Genomic DNA, 18,786 nt, shown 5'->3' with positions numbered 1-18,786 from the left:
CAGCTACCATACACTTATTTGGAGGCCACGCGGCTTGATTTTCAAACTGTCTCCCATAACTTTAAAAAAATTATAAAATGTGGTATGATGCTTGCTATTGGGACAAAAATCACCATCACATTTGTCTGTAGCCCTGAAACGCATCTAGCTTTTAACCTTTTGGGTTTGGATCAAACCTGGTCAGCCATCCATTTGTATCCAAATGTGGCCAGCTGCTCTGCAACCTATCTAAAAACAGAAGCAACAAGAAGAGGAGTTCTTGCTATAAATCTTTCTGCTGTTCCCATTTCCATTAGCAGCAAAAGCAGCTGCCAAACCTCCTCAGTTCTACAATAAGATCCTTTTTTGGGGGGACTTCCGGGTTAGCGCCTCCGGTAATGGCGGAATTCCTCTGATCGGGAGGAATTTGCTTCATAGGAATCCGGGTCTGGCCGCCACGGCGAAGGCGGAGACCCACTAGAAATCACAGGCGGGTGAAGCCTGTGAACGTGGGATTCGGCTGGCACCTTTTGCGCCTCCCCTACTCGCGGGGAAACCCGGTTTCGGGGATCCGGAGTGACGTGGGGTGAGCGGCGTGGTGCTTCGAATTGACTGCTTCTTCCACGGAGTGAAGCCGCATAGCTGTTGCCGGAGAGCGCTGACTTTTTCCTGTGGACAATTTGATCTTAAAGTAACTACCCGTGAGTAGAGCGGAGAATTGGATTTTTAAACATCTTAATTTGGTGCCGAAATGGGGAGGTCTAAAACAGGAAGTCCACCTTCCCCTTTTGTAAATATATTGAAGCAATGAGGATGCAAGCTGAAGTCTTGGAAAGCCTATCTTAAAGGACTAAATTTCCATCAGTAAAAATACTAAACCCCCCTTGGTGGCAGGAGAAGAGGGGGGAAAGTTTTGGATTGAGTATACCTGCAGGAGAGAGCGAACAGAGTTAATATACCACCGCTCTGATCCTGGAAACGGGCTGCCAACAGGACTGACCGTGATTAGAACGTTCACTGACAGTTAGTCAAATAAGAGGAATACATTATTTCCATGGTCTCCGTCTGCGTTTAAAAAGGAGTAAAAGTAACAGAAAATTGAAACTAACTTTATTGTTTGAATTGAGTTTAAAAGGACTAATATAAATAGAAACTGTTTCCCTCTAGAGGAACTGTTTCCCTCTAGAGGAAGCTTTTGAAACTGTCACAAGAGTTGAGCTGGGGGGATTTCCAGCTGCAAGATAAGAACCTGTGAGATTCTGGGGACCTTGAATCGGTCAAGAATGTTGACAGAAGAGGCCTTAGTGGTTGTATTATGTAAGATAAGTGACTCGCTGGAACAGCTCCACAAAAAGGTGGATCTGGTAACTACCAAAATTGACAATTTGGGACAAAAAGTGTACACCAATATAGAAACTATTCAGAAACTGACACAGGAATCTACTTTGACATGGCAAGCTGCGGAGAAGGCTAGGGAGAAAGTTATTGCCGTTGAACCTAAGGTAACACAGTTGGAGAGAGAGAGAGTCCCAGCCTTACAGATGCAACTTGATGACCATAGGTTGATGCCTGCTATGATTGAATTTAAAGAAAATCAGATTTTGAGGATCAGAGCCCTACCTGAACTGGAGAAGGAAAGTTTGATAGATTTTCTTACACAGGAATTTGATGACTTTTGGGACCGGGACTTGGGTCAAGAAGAGATTAAAACTGTGAGGGCTCTCGGACTTGGAAGAGGAGGGAAAAAAGAGAAGAACAAAATAAGAGACTGTTGGAACTACCAGAGGAACTTAGAAGAACAACAGTCAAGAGTGGAAATTCTGAAAGATGTCCTGAAATACCTTTCGGATCTTAGATCCAACTACGGAGATTTGGTTGCCCTGTCGAGAAGGAATAAAATCATCTTTAGGTGGGAGTTTCCCCGAGATCTACTCTATAGCCTCAAAGGAAGGAAAATGAAAATAAGATCAGCGGAAGACAAAGTAAAGTTCATGTATAAATATGAAGAAGACTCGCAGAAGGGACTTGGAAAAGAGTTAAGAGCATCGGACAGAAGATCACCAAGTTGATGGACTATAGGGAATTGGCGGATATGACTGGCAGAATCTGGGACCAGGGAGAAGAGTCGGTGGAAGAAGATTGGAAAAAGTTTAAAGACTATTTATAAAAATATTGTAAAATTAATGAGTTTTAGAAAAATGTTGGAAAGGAGCTATATGGCTTTAGTAGAAATGTTACAAGGAATTAAGTACAAATAGAATATTAGAGTATTAAAGGGAAAATAAAGTTAAAATATGTTGAGACAATTATATATTAAAGGGAAAAATAAGGTTAGAATATGTTAAGATAAATTACAGGACAGAAAACAGAGGAAGATGGAAAGGAATTGCTGAAATAGTTAATTAAAGTGGAATACAAAAAGGGAGGTGCGAGGAGGTCGATGAAACAAGTAAATGAAAGTTAAGATATTGGATTTGAAGAGTTTGGATTTGATATCCCGCCTTTCACTCCCTTTTAAGGAGTCTCAAAGATATTGAACTTATTAGATGTTTTTTAAATTGTGTTTGTTTGGTTTTGTTAATTTAATGTTTGGGGGTTCGTGTTGTGTGGTTTTTGGTTTTTGTATTGTATTGTTTTGCTTTGTTTAATCCTTTGTCTTTCTTTTGCAGTTTTTAAAATGTTAATAAATATTATTTTTAAAAAATAATACAATAAGATCCTTTTTGTAAGCAGACTGCCTGTCCGGATCTTAGATTTGCCTTTATTACACACCAGGGGCCTCTATTGGAATTACAGGCAGTCCCAATTTCTTGCTTACTCCCCTGAACCTTCACTCTGAAAGAACGTACAGAGCCTCTTTGCTGAGCACTCCTCCTCCCATAACGTATTGTTCTAGCAGGTTTGAAAATAAAAATATTTACTATGTATTTAAAATTCTAAACACATTTACAGCAGTCAGCATTTTAATAAATGAACAAAAGGCAAACAAGACTTCAATAAAGCAAGCTATACATTTGCAGACAAGTGTACACTTTCCCTCATGGGCTTATGAATTGTCATTTGGCTGGTCTTCTATGCCATAAGGAGGCAGTGCCACATCCCAAGGAACAATCCCATTATCAGCTAATGTTAGTTAGTTGGGCTCTTAGTTTCACCCATGTTACACAGCCCCACTCATGAGGTGACCTATTATTGCCAGTTGGAGCAAGAATAGGGAAGCAGCACCTCCCCACACTCTGCACTGTGTGCTGGAACCCCATTTAGGCAGGTCTGTCCTTGATCTGTGTGACAGAAGAACGCACTTAGCAAATACATGTTTTCCCAGGAGACAGCAGCTGTGCAGTTTTATTACTAACCATCAAGGTGAGACTACTGGCACCTCTAAATTACCAACTAAAAGAAAGTGGATAAAATAAGTTTTATTGAAACACCTATCAAAAGAAAGAGGAAAATGAAGGGGGAAACCATGAAGGTGGGAGAAATGGAATATCATTTTTTCAGGGTATCAGTATGACCAAGACACACGGTGTGTGTGTGTGTGTGTGTGTGAGAGAGAGAGAGAGAGAGAGAGAGAGAGAGAGAGAGAGAGAGATTGCACGAATACAACTCAATTTGCAACTAACTTTACGGTAGTCCTCTAACTTCAGAGTGGAGTGCAGCAGCAGACAGGGCTCTGTGGTGAAGCACATGCCAAGGCCTGTCTCGTCCACAGTGAATTTCCAAAGGCCAAACTTCAGTGCAACTTAACCATATCACTTGAGCACAGAGAACCACCACACAGCAAAAGCAGCTTGCTTCACAGCAGATACTAGTTCCCTCATCATCATTTTCTGTCCCTGGAGATGTGGCCAAGGGATTTTAGCAATCTTGAAGAGAGTAGCTCTGGAAATTCTAAAACGGAAAATCCAGTGGGCATCATCCCAAATATTTACAACAGCATTCTCCCTCTAACCGTGATTGTTGGTTTCAACTCAACATGTTCTGGGGGACTGTTTCACTTATAAAGAGAGTAAAAGTGGGTCCAAAGTGGTAATAATTAAATGGCTGGCAGTTCTCTAATCCTCCTCAAGTTCATGCACTGGTTTCTACTCAGGCTAAAGTGTATGCTGGCATCTCCTCTGATGGCTCCTTCTCAGTTTGGAGAAGAAGACCTTAACATTGCCTAATCATCAAGCCAGTAAGTCAAGGGAGATAGGATACTACACCAGCCTGCCAGGCTATATGCCTGCTGAATTAAAATAATGCTGATTCAGATGGTGCCTCAATGTGCTCAAACGGATTTGCAAGTGGAGATGCTGGAGCAAAGAATTCTAGAGAGCAAGGTTTGCCATGGGAAATAAACTGTCCTATATCCCGACCAATGAAAGGGAGTGATCAGGCTGCTTCACGTGGCTGGTGTTGGTGCAGGGAGACGGCTCTTCTAGTTTGAGAGGGCCTAGGCCAGTAGAATGCAAACATGTACACTCTTCTCTGGAACGGAGTCCTGTTGAACCCAATGGAGTGATTTTTCTGATCATACATATATCAAATTGCACTGTAAAACACTTGAGCTTGTGGTGAGAGCTTTGCTCCATACCCGTATTACAAGCTGGACACTGATAGCCAGAAACTCTAGGCTAAATTTAGAATTTTAATCATTAGAATTTGCACAGCCTTCTAATATAGCACGGTCTGAGACAGATGGAAATAGAAATCCTATGGATTTCTGTCCAGTGCTGTTTGTGAATCACCTTTAATTCTGCAGAATGTGTTAACTCTGAATAAGTATGCCACCTGGATAATTATAGGCCATTGGCAATGTGCAAAGTGTCATTTTCTTACTCCTTCCCCCAATGGTGTGAAGGGGGCAGCATTCCAATAAACGTGTTTTTGTTTTGTTTTTCATTCTGGAACAGAAGGATGGAGTAAATATTCTACATTCTCTTTAAGACTTGATGTGGTATTAGAGAAAGTTCACATATGAAATCCCATTTTCATTAACAAATCTCCCCAAATGAAGCTGAATGCTGGGGATGAAAAGTACGGTAATTCTAACACACAGTGGCATTTCTTATTGAAAAGTATAATGTTCCCCATATCTCATAGCCACATTTTTGGGTGGCTATTCAATATTTGAAGAGGATATTGTCTTTCTTGCTGCATATTTCTTGCTTGTCAAATATTTGAGACATCAAAGCTAAATCTTCTAAACTTACAGTGACTAATTCCAGCTTTGCAAACTGGTTGCTGACGTTTTAATTTATATGCATATGATTATGGGTGCATCGTACAACATTCCGTGTTTCTAAATGTCACATACTTCTTCAACAATGTACATCCCTTTAAAACTAAAAGTAGAATGTGGGCTATTGGTGAACCACTGGAAAATTTGTGATGGACCACAAGCAGATTGGTTGCTGGGAGTTTTGCAATGAAAGTCGGACTCTGTTGACCATTGTTTGATTCAGCAAGGGATTGCTTATAGTCTTAAGTAGCAGGACCACTTACCACAGAGCCTCTTGTTCACACAGATTAGGTATTATGGCTCAACTGCAAAGAAATCCTGAATAAATTTGTAAACTTAAAGCACATCAGCAGACTATGCAGACTGCAGTAAAAACAAATCCCCAAACACATGTAAGCCAGAAAGCCTGGCAAACATACCCCTGTTTTAAAACCTGTTCCTGAATTTATGCACAACAAGATTTTTGATGCTGAGCAGTGCAGTTAGTTTTGTGTGGCTGAGAGGGCTTATGGGTCTTGAACGAAAGCCTATAGCAATTTGCTTTTGAAACAAACAGGACTTTTTAAAAAAGCTGATGGTGATAAGGCCGTGTAAGTTTATCTGTTGATCACATTAAAAAATCCTTTTAAGAAATCCTGTGCATACTTAAAATAGCTCTTTTGTAATTTTAGATAACATGTACTTGAAATATTTTTAGAATTACTTTTGACAAGTATTGTCTTTGTCTTTTCTGCACAGGTGTCATTTTTCTTATTCATCATTTTTGTGGTCTATACCATGTTGCCCTTCAACATGCAGGATGCTATAATCGCCAGCGTCTCCACCTCTGCATCACATACCATTGTGCTAAGTATCTGCCTGTCATCAACAGACATCATCAAGGAACACTTGGTTTGGCAGGTATGTTTCCAGTGATGTGGGTCATTATGTGCTGTGAATGACTTGATGATCATCCTTACCATCAAGCATAAGTGGTCTGAGATTAGAAGCATAATTGTCTCCTTGCACTGTACATTGCTTACTTACCTATTTTTCATTGGGACAGTCAGCTCCTAAACTCTGTAGAAGCTCTTTGTATGCCCTGGGGTTGCCATTTGCATGCAAGGAGATGCTGCACTGGGGCAATTGCAGTTTAATATTTCCAACTTTAAAAGGATGCAGAATGCTTAAGAATATTACATAGATGGGCCTGTGCACATTTCATAGCATTTATGTCATGCAAAACTTCTAATGGTTACCAAGGATAATATACGATCCTTTAAAAAGCACACAGATCAAGGCTTGCTACTTACGATGATACATTCCACAACACAGAGGCAAACTGGGCCTCTAGTAACAAAGCTGGATCAAAGAGAACCCCTAAGCTGTGGTCCTATTGATTTAGAGAGTGTCTGGTCCTTCTTAGAACTACTTGAATACCAGTTCCCCAAATTGGGAACTCTGCATCCATAGCACATCCATTGTTAGCTGTCTGCTTCAGTTTATTGGTCCTTGTCTAGCCCATTTACTGAATCCAGGTTTTGACTCAGCATTTCCAAAGTCTCATCTGAGTTAGTTTTATGACTTCTACTCTAAAGGCAAATAATGCAAACTATCAAGCACCATATGGATGTTGCTTTGACAGTCAGGTTCTCCCCTGATAATAATAATAATAATAATAATAATAATAATAATAATAATAATAATTTTATATACCACTAAGTTGACTGGGTTGCTCCAGCCATTCTGGGTGGCTTCCAACAAATTAAAACCTCAAACACAGTAAAACATCAAGCATTAAAAACTTCTCTGTACCTCCAGATGTCTTCTAAAGGCATAGTTTATTTCCTTGACACCTGACGGGAGGGCATTCCACAGGGTGGGCGCCACTACTGAGAAGACCCTTTGCCTGGTTTCTGTAGCCTCACTTCTCTCAGTGCCAGAAGGCCCTTGGCACTAGATCTCAGTGTCTGGGCTGGACGACAAAGAAGATGCTTCTTCAGGTATACAGGGATCAGAAACGTACTGGGAGCCAGTGTTGACTTTTTAGAACTGGTGTTATATGGTCCCTGTGGCCACTCCCAGTCATCAATCTGGCAGCCGCATTCTGGATTAGTTGTAGGTTCTGAGTTCCCTTCAAAGGTAGCCCCACATGGAGTGCATTGCAGTAGCCCAAGTGGGAGATAACCAGAGCATGTACCACTCTGACAAGACAGTGGCGGAGGCAGGGAGGGTCTCAGCTGGCATACCAGATGGAGCTGACCTGGACCAGACAGCTGCCCTGGACACAGAATTGACCTGTGCCTCCACGGACAGCTGTGAGTCCAAAGTGACTCCTAGGCTGCGCACCTGGTCCTTTATGGGCATATTTACCCCACTCAGGACCAGGGAATTCCCCACACCATCCCATTCCCTGTCCCCAGAAACAGTATGGAATTCAACCTTAGTCTGTTGACCACCATCCACCCCCACAACCACCTCCAGACACCCACACAGGATGTTCACCTCCTTCACTAGTTCCGATTTAAAAGAGAGGTAGAGCTGGGTATCATCCAAATATTGGTGAACACCTGGCCCACTGGAATGATCTCTCTCAATGGTTTCATATTGATGTTTAAAAGCAAGGGGGAGAGGATGGAGCCCTGAGGCACCCCACAAGTGAGAGCCCAGGGGTCTGACCACTCATCCCTTACCACTACTTTCTGGACACAATCCCTTACCACTACTTTCTGGAGGAAGGAGTGCAAGCACTGTATAACAGTGCCCCCAGCTCCCAGCACGTCTAGTTGGTCCAGGAGGATACAATGGGTGACAGTACTGAAAGCTGCTGAGAGATCCAGCACAGTCAGAAAACAGCTTTCACCTCTGTCCCTAGCCTGCCAGAGACCATCAACTAGTGTGACTAAGGCAGTTTCAGTCCCATGATGAGGCCTCAAACCCAACAGGAAGGGGTCCAAATAGTTTACATCCTGCAGGTGTGTCTGGTGTTGTTCCATGACCTTCTCAATCACCTTGCCCAAGAATGGAAGATTTGAGACGGAGCGATAATTGGCCATAGTGGCTGGGTCCAAAGATGGTTTTTTAAAGAAGTGGTTTGATAGCTGTTTATATACCTGAGGAGCGGACCTGAGTGAAGCCTGCAAGTTCAGTCAGCTCCACCGCTCGAGGGATGCCTGCCCCTAAGCCTTCCTGCCATTGGCCAGTTTGGTAGGCAGACTAGATTCAAGCCGATCGAGCCGTTCTAGCCGTCCAATGGCTAGAGATTCCCTGGCAGAGGCAGCCTTGTCTGGGATGCATTGGGGAAGTGTCACCTGCTGCAGCGCTGCCACATCTCGAAAGATGTGAGCAGAGCTGTGGCTTGCCCAGATGACAGCTTTTTCCACAGTCGACTTTTCGTCATCATTTTTTTTTCAACTGCAGCACAAAAGCAAAAGTGAGGAAGGAAGGACTGCCCACAATATCATCAGAGAGTGTGGAGTTTTTGCTCTTTAATTCCATGTCAAAAGTTTGCTTCTTGGGCCATCAGCAGTCAGCACGGAGCTTGTGCCAATCTCTGTGTGGACATGTTGAAATGGCATCTCTGCCACTTGAGAAACTTTGTTGGGAAGAATCTGTGCTGCCTACTAAGCACAGTACTTTTCTAAATTGCTGGGATCATATTCATTTCATTTAATTTTTGAAATGTATACATGCTACTAACCACATGACCCCCAACAAGTGAGTACATCAGTAGCTTACTGCATGTCAAACAGACAGCCAAGGCTGAATCAGTAGCTTCCTCCAATACAAAGGTGATGAAACTATGAGACAATGATGATGACAATGATTAATTGAATTTCTTAGCAGCTTTTTATGCCCAGGTCCCAGAGCAGGCTAAAATTTAGAAATATAATATTAGAACAAATTACAATGAAGAGAATAGGGTTGGTGGCATAGGTCAGGGTCAAGAGATCTTCCTTTGCATACATTGGAGCTTTTAAAAGAAATGGCCCAGGGCAGCCAGGGCCGCTTGCATTTCATAGCCTTTCAGGCCCTATTGAAAGCCGTTGTTCCTCTGCCTTACAATCTGCCAGCTAAAGATAACACTCCTCACAGCCAGTCCATGAATGCTGATGGCACAATAAATCTTGGAGTCTTTAAGGTGTCACAAGGTTCGTGGTTGTAATTGGGAACCAGTGCAGCTATTTCAGGACAGGTGTAGAACTGGATGACATTTCCTGTGGCATTTCTCACTACAAAGGGCACACAAGAGAATGGCCCCAGCCTCGGAAATGAACCTCTAAAGCTATGAGTTCACAACATCTTTCCTCACTTGCCCAAGGCTTTAAAAACTTCCGTACCTTGTGGTTTTATTCCCTGCAGGAAACCAGGCAAGCAGCTCTTTACAAGTCTGCACAAAATCACATTGGTATTTGTCAATGAATTTCAATCTAATCAAGACCCTCCCCCAAAAAGAATTAATTAAAAGCAATGTGTCTAATTTTAAAGGTTAAAATTTAGCCTTTAAGCCACTTTGAGCATTTGTCTTTAAACCTCTGCTCTGTTTTCCATGCCTCAGTAATTAGAGGGCTGTGTGTTTTTCCCAGCGTGTCTTGTTTGCTACAGATTGCAGTTTGGTGACTCTCCTTAATTTTTCCCATTTCATTTCAGGGAGGTTATATAACATTGCATCAAGGAAGTGTTGTCCTGCCACTCTGCAACACAGTTTCCTATCACTTTGTAGTTCATAAAGTCCAATTTTAGGGTGTATATATGTGTATAGGCTGTATAGGGTGTATTTATGCACACACACACACAAGTGGTCTGTGCAAGTTTCCTAACTACTGAGCAGTTTGGTAAAATACCCCTCTGTGCTCTCCTCTGTATCATTTCCATATGAGAAAGGGCTTAGGATATTCTGGAGAAGCCCTGCTCCCCTCCAGTGTCTTAATCCAGCTAGGGGCCATATTGCCATGGATGCTGACATGTGTGGTGATTTCCCAGATTTGCCTTGCAGACTGGGGGTTGCATATCATAGAATCATAGATTTGTGGAGTTGGAAGGTACCCCTGGGGTCATCTAGTCCAACCCCCTGTAATGCAGGAATCTCCGCTCAAGCATCCATGACAGATGGCCACCCGACCTCTGCTTAAAAGCTTCCAGTGAAGGAGAGATTGTGCAAAAAGCTGGAATCTTGCTGCGCTGCTGTTTTGGCAGGGTGTGTGTGCTGGATTGAAGGTCCTCTAGCCTCCCCTTTCCTGCTCATGATGCCCGTGTTCTGCCTGCCCTGTTGGAGGCAGCGGGAATTGCAAGTGGGGAGAGCGCTGTTCTCGTTTTGCTTGTGAGCTTCCCAGAGGAATCTAGTTGGCCACTTTGAGAGCAGGAGGCCCACACCTTCCTGGCCAAATCCAGCAGGACTCTTCCTGCTCCACTATGTGCTTGCAGCCCTGGCTCTCTCCATACACTGCCGCACTGAAACCTGCCTCTGTGGCACGGACAGAGATGTATCTCTGTGAGTTAAGGAGGTTGTGTTCTCTTATGACTCAGAGCACTTGGACCTTGTTTGTTTGTTTCATCTATGCCACCTTTCATCCAAGGATCACAGGGGGGTTTACAATGTAAAACGCAGAAATGCATGACATAGTAACCAACAAAAACAATAATCGCACAAGTTACAGATAGGTAGCCGTGTTGGTCTGCCATGGTCAAAACAAAATAAAAAAATTCCTTCCAGTAGCACCTTAAAGACCAACTGAGTTAGTTCTAGGTATGAGCTTTCGTGTGCATGCACACTTCTTCAGATACTTCTTCAGATTCTTCAGATATTCTTCAGATATCTGAAGAAGTGTGCATGCACACGAAAGCTCATACCTAGAACTAACTCAGTTGGTCTTTAAGGTGCTACTGGAAGGAATTTTTTTATTTTAATAATCGCACAACACATTTAAACACCTTTCACTCTGTCCAATTATGACATCCAGGCATGACCAAGAGTGCCCACTTAACAATGCTAACCTTGCACCTAGTGCAAAGACCACTGAAGACTAACTCCTCTTACCGTTTCTGTACTGGAGAACCACTGAGTCTCAGAATCTGCAAATGGTCACAGGCTGAAGGAGACAGGCACCGGGTGCTTTGGGTGAACATTTTCTTTTCCTCTGAAAAGTGTCCCCCCCAGCTGTTTTGATGGGGTGTGAATGAGGTTAAGAGTTTTTCTGAAGCTACAGAATGATCCTGAAGCAACTGCTGACCAAGGCTGCTTTGAATGTCCTGAATGAATATTTTTCACACGAAGTATGTTTGGCTCTAAACTTTTGCCACAGCCCCAACCATCAATTTCAAAGATATACAGAAGAATGGCAATGACTGTGCCTTATTTTGACTTGTTCCAAAGACTTCTGTATCTCTAGGGTGTTTGATCTATGGGTACATACTGGTATGACAGTATAGCACTGCTTTCCAAATGTGGTCAGGGAACCACATTATACCGGAGACACCCTTATCCCCTTGGCCTTCCTTTTCTCCCGCGACCGGGCGTCTCCACTCAGGAACGGTGTGGCTGGTTCCCCCCACGAACTGGCAGGGTGCGCGCTGGAGCCGTCAACGCCGATCCGAGCTGTTCACCGCGGTCGTGCCTGGTTCCCTTCTTCTCCACTCCCTCGGGGAGTGCGGAATCCCGGACGAGCCCCCAAGGAAATGAAGCCTTTTACCTTCAAAAGGTAAAAGGCTTCACAAAGAGAGGCAATGGTTGTTTTTTTAAATAATAATAATACTCTGAATCATAAATAATCTGGTAGAAGTTCATGTATTTAAAAGTTCAATGCTTAATTTGCTCTGAATTCTCCTGTATGCTAAACTATTTAATCTACTTTCCTTCTGCACTTTACAAACAAAGTGGAAAAAGATAATTTGCGAATAGAAAACCAATTAATTTTACTAAATGGCCATGTTTTATCTTTTAAGAGTTCTACATGGAGGAAAAATAATGGGCCCAATTTTTGCCTTGCTGTTAAATGGGGAAGAGCAAATTGGTGATGCATTCGGAGACAGTCTTGTCCATCACTTAGCATGATTTGAGGGTGGCCCAGCAAGTTGAGAAGCAGGAGATCATTTTCCAAGCGTTGCTTTAATGGGTGGCCTGGGAAAGTTCAGTTCACTGGTCTCCCACCGTAACAGCTTTAATTACTGGTCAACAACAAATTTGTTGTCTGCATTTTTTCAGTTGATTTAGGATGAATCTGATGCGCTGAATCCAAAAATCAAATTGGTTTTGCTCAATCAGGTCAGGTTTTGGGCTCATAGAATCATAGAGTTGGAAGAGACCACAAGGGCCATCGAGTCCAACCCCCTGCCAAGCAGGAAACACCATCAGAGCACTCCTGACATATGGTTGTCAAGCCTCTGCTTAAAGACCTCCAAAGAAGGAGACTCCACCACACTCCTTGGCAGCAAATTCCACTGTCGAACAGCTCCTACTGTCAGGAAGTTCTTCCTAATGTTTAGGTGGAATCTTCTTTCTTGTAGTTTGGATCCATTGCTCTGTGTCCGCTTCTCTGTAGCAGCAGAAAACAACCTTTCTCCCTCCTCTATGTGACATCCTTTTATATATTTGAACATGGCTATCATATCACCCCTTAACCTCCTCTTCTCCAGGCTAAACATGCCCAGCTCCCTTAGCCGTTCCTCATAAGGCATCGATCGTTTCCAGGCCTTTGACCATTTTGGTTGCCCTCCTCTGGACACGTTCCAGGTTGACAGTGTCCTTCTTGAACTGTGGTGCCCAGAACTGGACACAGTAATTCAGGTGAGGTCTGACCAGAGCAGAATACAGTGGCACTATTACTTCCCTTGATCTAGATGCTATACTCCTATTGATGCAGCCCAGAATTGCATTGGCTTTTTTAGCTGCCGCGTCACACTGTTGGCTCATGCCAAGTTTGTGGTCAACCAAGACTCCTAGATCCTTTTCACATGTACTGCTCTCAAGCCAGCTGTCACCCATCTTGTATTTGTGCCTCTCATTTTTTTTGCCCAAGTGCAATACTTTACATTTCTCCCTATTAAAATTCATCTTGTTTGTTTTGGCCCAGTTCTCTAATCTGTCAAGGTCGTTTTGAAGTGTGATCCTGTCCTCTGGGGTGTTAGCCACCCCTCCCAGTTTGGTGTCATCTGCAAATTTGATCAGGATGCCCTTGAGTCCATCATCCAAGTCGTTGATAAAGATGTTGAATAAGACCGGGCCCAAGACAGAACCCTGTGGCACCCCACTAGTCACTCTTCTCCAGGATGAGGAGGAACCATTGATGAGCACCCTTTGGGTACGGTCAGTCAGCCAGTTACAAATCCACTGAGTGGTAGCATAGTCAGGTCCGCATTTTACGAGCTTCTTTACAAGATTATCATGGGGCACCTTGTCGAATGCCTTGCTGAAATCAAGGTAGGCTACATCCACTGCGTTCCCTTCATCTACCAGGCTTGTAATTCTGTCAAAAAACGAGATCAGGTTAGTCTGACATGACTTATTTTTCAGAAATCCATGCTGACTATTGGTGATCACAGTATTCCTTTCTAGGTGCTCACAGACTGTTTGCTTAATGATCTGCTCCAGAATCTTCCCCGGTATTGATGTCAGACTGACTGGGCGGTAATTATTTGGGTCCTCTCTTTTCCCCTTTTTGAAAATAGGGACAACATTTGCCCTCCTCCAGTCTCCCGGGACTTCGCCTGTTCTCCAGGAATTCTCAAAGATGAGTGCCAGTGGTTCTGAGATCACATCTGCCAGTTCTTTTAATACTCTTGGATGCAGTTCATCTGGCCCTGGAGACTTGAATACATCTAAACTAGCCAAGTATTCTTGTACTATCTCCTTAGTTATTCTGGGCTGTTTCCTCTGCTGAATCATTTGCTCCAAATTCTTCAGGTCGGGCATTGTTTTCTTTATCGGAGAAGACTGAGGCAAAGAAGGCATTGAGGAGTTCAGCCCTTTCTGTGTCCCCTGTTTGCATTACACCATCTTCTCCTCTGAGTGACCCCACTGTTTCTTTCTTCTTCCTTTTGCTACGAACATACCCATAAAAGCCTTTTTTGTTGCTTTTAACCTCTCTAGCAAGCCTGAGTTCATTCTGTGCTTTAGCTTTTCTGACTTTGTGTCTACACGTGCTGGCTATTTGCTTGAATTCCTCTTTGGTGGTTTCCCCCCTTTTCCATTTTTTGTACACATCCTTTTTTAATCTTAACTCAGTTAAAAGTTCTTTAGATAGCCAGCCTGGCTTCTTTAGGCACCTTCCATGTTTCCGTCTCAAGAGGTCTGGAGGGTGGCAACACGAGAACAGGCCTTCTCTGCAGTGGCTCCCTGTCTGTGGAATGCTCTCACCAGGGAAGTTCACCTGGCGCCTTCATTATACACCTTTAGGCACCAGGCAAAAATGTTCCTTTTTAACCAGGCCTTTGGTTGATCTGTTTGAGATCCTATACCCTTTAAAATGTGTGTTTTTTAGAGGGGGGCAATTGGGTTGTTATTGTTTTTATTTTGATTATGCATTTGTGGTTTTATATTTTGATTTTATTCGGTGAACCTCCCTGAGACCTCTGGGTATAGGGTGGTATATAAATTCAATAAATAAATGAATAATAAAAATACACACTCCGGTTTACCCTGCATCCAGGGTGCTCCTGCTGCTGGTTTTGGAAGTGGTGCACATGCATTGTTGTTCCTACTGAAATATTCAGTTATTGAGTATATATCCTACCCTTCCTCCCAAAGTTGCCCAGAGTGACAAACACAGAGACATTTCAGAAACAAAAAACAAAACAGCTAAATAGTTAAAACATTTTAAAAAGAATTAAAAATACCTAAAAACAATTTCAGTTAAAAACTTTCTAAAAGCAGTTGCATTAAAAACATCATTAACAATATTATTTCATCCAGGACACTCAGATTTGCCTGAAATACTGTGTGTCCCCCCCCCCCACTCCAGCTTCAACCTGAATTGAGGGGAAAAAGGACCTAGATTCATTTTAAACTGATAGTATGTACACAGCCCTAATCTCAGCAGGGATCTGTTTCATTAGCTCGGAACTATTTTTTCCTCAGTTTCCAAAGAAGCGATTTCTTGCTCCTCCACCTGCAGCTGCTTGGGCCAGTCACACTTCTCTGAAGTCTTTGAAGTCTCCCAGCCCCACTCACCTCACAGAGTGTTTGTTGTGGGCGAGGAAGGGAAAGGAGAATGTCGGCCGCTTTGAGACTCCTTAAAGGGAGTGAAAGGCGGGATATCAAATCCAAACTCTTCTTCTTCTTCTTCTTCTTTTGTTACCTTCTTATTCCTCTGTGTGCTGCAGTTGTCCTTTCGTGGATGAGAGGGACTATCATTATAATTTCAGATGATATATATATATATTGGTGTTTTAAAATATGACATTAAAAACAATTTTTTAAAAATTGCAATCACAAAACTTAGTGGGTCCTAAAATGTACATCATACCTCTCAAAGGCCAAGATAAAGAACTGTATCTTGTAAATCTATTTTAATAAAAACTATTCTAAGCCTATTAATATATCTGTTATTTATCTTTATGCCCACCCAGAACTCCATACACCAGGCATGTCCGAATTCCATTTTGGGGGCCCAATCTGGCCTGCCGGTTGGTTTAATCCGATCCCTGCGGCAGTTTAATTCCTATGGTAAAATCCTCAAAAGAGCTCAAGATCTTCAATCCTCCAGATCTTCAATCCTCAACTCTCTTGTGCAGATAAATGAAGTGTGCATGCACACGAAAGCTCATACCAAGAACTGACTTAGTTGGTCTTTAAGGTGCTACTGGAAGGAATTTGTTTTGTTTTTCCAATCCTCAAGATAGCTCAAGAACTTCGGTTGGCCCTCACGCATGTTCACTTCATAAAATCTGGCTCTCTTTGAAAAAAGTTTGGGCACCCCTGCCATACCCCAAATAGGCCTCAGTGCAAAAAGCCAGTTACAAAGGGGAGATTGAGGGAAACAACTCTCTTGTGCAGATAAATGACAGGTGTACATTATCCAATGCATTGTCAGAGGGAGCACATGATGGCAGACTTAACGGTGTCAGAAGCTTCAGACTGAGCCACTTCAGGTGAAATCTCACTTGTATGTGAGATGAGGGGGTATATTTTTTTAACTTTCCTGTGCTGAAAAATAAACCTGTCTGCCTAGAAAAGGGAAGGTCATGGCAAAATACAAAATATTGTTTGATAGGTTTTGTGACAAGGACTGTGAGCAGTGCTATTTCACGAACAGCTCCCTTGTTCTCTTAGAATGGCAACGGCCCCACCTGAGAGGGGCTGGGACTGAGTTCCAACAAGTTCCAGCTGAAAAAAAGCCCAGACTGTGAGGATGCAGGAAACTATAAAATCTTCACAAATAAACCAAGTACAGTTGTACCTTGGTTTTTGAACAGCTTAGTGCTCAAACATTTTGGCTTCTGAATGCCACAACCCGGTTCCGGTTTGTGAACTATGTTTGGAAGCCGAACGTCTGACAGGGCTTCCGTGGCTTCTGATTGGCTGCAGGAGCTTCCTACAGCCAATCAGAAGCCGTGCTTTCGTTTCCGAATGTTTTGGAAGTCGAACAGACTTCTGAAACGGATTCTGTTCAACTTCCAAGGTATGTCTGTACTGTCTGACAGTGACATCAGACTGTTTCATTGCTCTTTTCTTTGTGTGTCTGTATATGTGTCTGTGTGCTTAGATCCTGGCCAATGTTATCATCTTTATCTGTGGGAACCTGGCAGGAGCATATCACAAACAATTAATGGAACTTGCTCTGCAGCAAACATATCAGGACACCTGTAACTGCATCAAGTCCCGGATCAAGCTTGAGTTTGGGAAGCGGCAGCAGGTAAAGCTCTTCTCAGGTTTTCATTTACCCTTCCATTTTGTCCAGTTCTTTGTTTTCCTTTGTTGTGTGTGTGAAAATGATTATTGATTAGGCAGGAGAGGCAAGAAGCTCTTCAGAAATCCATTTACGACTTGCAGTTTCCACCCAGGCGTAGAGATGTAATTGCTGCTGCTGTCCTTGTGCTTTTTCCCCTCCTTCACTTGTAATCCAAAATAAGTGAAGAAGAAAAAACAGTAAGAAGAGAAAGTGTGAGATAAAAGGAATAAAAGGCTGATATCATCAAAGTTCTTGTTTTGGTATGGTCTTTTGCTGTGGAACATCAATGACCATTCATCCTTTATGCTGAAGAGCAATTTCAAGGAGCATCATTCAGACTAATGGACATAGCTTGTTAATGGATGAATCTTCTCTTTAGGTGGAAGGATCATGTGATTTACCGAAGTCTTGGGGAAATGCAAGAAGATTCTGTTTTGTAATAAGAGAAAATAGAAGCTCTTATTCAGATAAATTCAGGGCTATAGAAACTTGCAACAATTCATAAAACTACAGTCAAACATTAAAAACTTCCCAGTACCACAGGAAGTACCATATTTTTCACTCTATAGGACGCACCGGACCATAGGACGCACATTGTTTTAGAGGGGGGAGAACAAGAAAAAAAAATCTCCCCCTCTCTGCCCAGCACCCCTTCAGCGGAGCGGCAGGAGGCACTGCGCAGAGAGGGGGAGAATTCCCCTCCCCTTGTTCTCCCCCTCTAAAACAAGGTGCCCTTCAAGGTGCGTTCAGCCGCCTCCAGGCGGCTACCTTGGAAGCCTGGAGAGCTAGAGGGGTCGGTGCGCACCAACCCCTCTCGCTCTCCAGGCTTCAGATTCCTTTTGACCTACTCTTTGGGGCTGGCGGGGGAAAGCCTCCCGCCAGCCCCAAAGAACAGGTCAGGGAGCAGCGGAAAGGCGCGCAGCCTTCCCGTTGCTCCGCGAGCTTCTCGTGGCTGCCGGGGAAGCCCAGGGCTATGGCTTCTATAGCCCCTCGCACCCTCTCCTGGCAATATTCCCACCTCCCGCAAAAGCACCCTTTAAGGAGCGCGCGGCTCCTGTGGGCTTTTCTACGAGGAGGGAGAAGGGAGTGACTGGCCGCGTCAGTCCCTTGTCCTTCCTGAGGAAAAGCCCGCAAGAGCGACTCGGAGCTTGTGTGCAGCTTTTGGGGGCTTATCCTGCCTGCCTCCCCCCCTGCATTCGCTCCATAGGATGCACACACATTTCCCCTTCATTTTTGGAGGGGGAAAAGTGCGTCCTATAGAGCGAAAAATACAGTACCTTATACCATTACTCTGTCTGTTTTTCCTTAGACTTTTAGCATATGCACAACCCTGGCTTTTGTGTCACGTGTTAGTGCATGTGATAGATTAATAATTTAATAATCAAAGTAGAAGCCCAAATTCATAACTTTCTGATAAATTTAAAGGCAGATTTTAAAAAGGCAATGAAAAATGTCATAATGCATTCTTAAAATCCTTACTGATAAAGATTTTTGCCTGAAAGATGAGCTAGTGAGCATTGCATCAATCCAGATGCAATTTGAAAGAGTTGCTTCCTCAAGCAGAAGAATTCGCAGGACTCTTCAGTGGTTGTCCCAGAGCAGCTTGGGTTTCCTTTGGTCTAGTTAGTATATCGGTTTTAAAATGATTAAGGGTGATAATCAGAACAGAATAGCTTGTCATATATCTCAGGGGATTGTTGCCCCCATGAGTGTCCTGCT

General features: G+C 43.2%; 1 protein-coding gene across 2 annotated transcripts in view; it reads left to right on the top strand.

Annotated features, from left to right (window-relative positions):
• ADCY2 (adenylate cyclase 2) overlaps window positions 1-18,786 on the top strand; it is a gene marked incomplete at its 5' end in the record, with an annotated part of 149,422 nt that overhangs the window by 55,895 nt on the left and 74,741 nt on the right. For both annotated transcript variants that reach the window (XM_081872615.1, XM_081872616.1), the window contains 2 exons: window positions 5,942-6,103; window positions 16,882-17,031. In XM_081872615.1, coding sequence (XP_081728741.1) covers window positions 5,942-6,103; window positions 16,882-17,031 — 312 coding nt within the window. The remainder of the gene's footprint in view (window positions 1-5,941; window positions 6,104-16,881; window positions 17,032-18,786) is intronic.

This window comes from Podarcis erhardii, assembly GCF_964252035.2.
Source record: "Podarcis erhardii genome assembly, chromosome: 8".
NCBI classification, from domain to species: Eukaryota; Metazoa; Chordata; class Lepidosauria; order Squamata; family Lacertidae; genus Podarcis; species Podarcis erhardii.
This window is presented reverse-complemented; position numbering and strand designations above follow the sequence as displayed.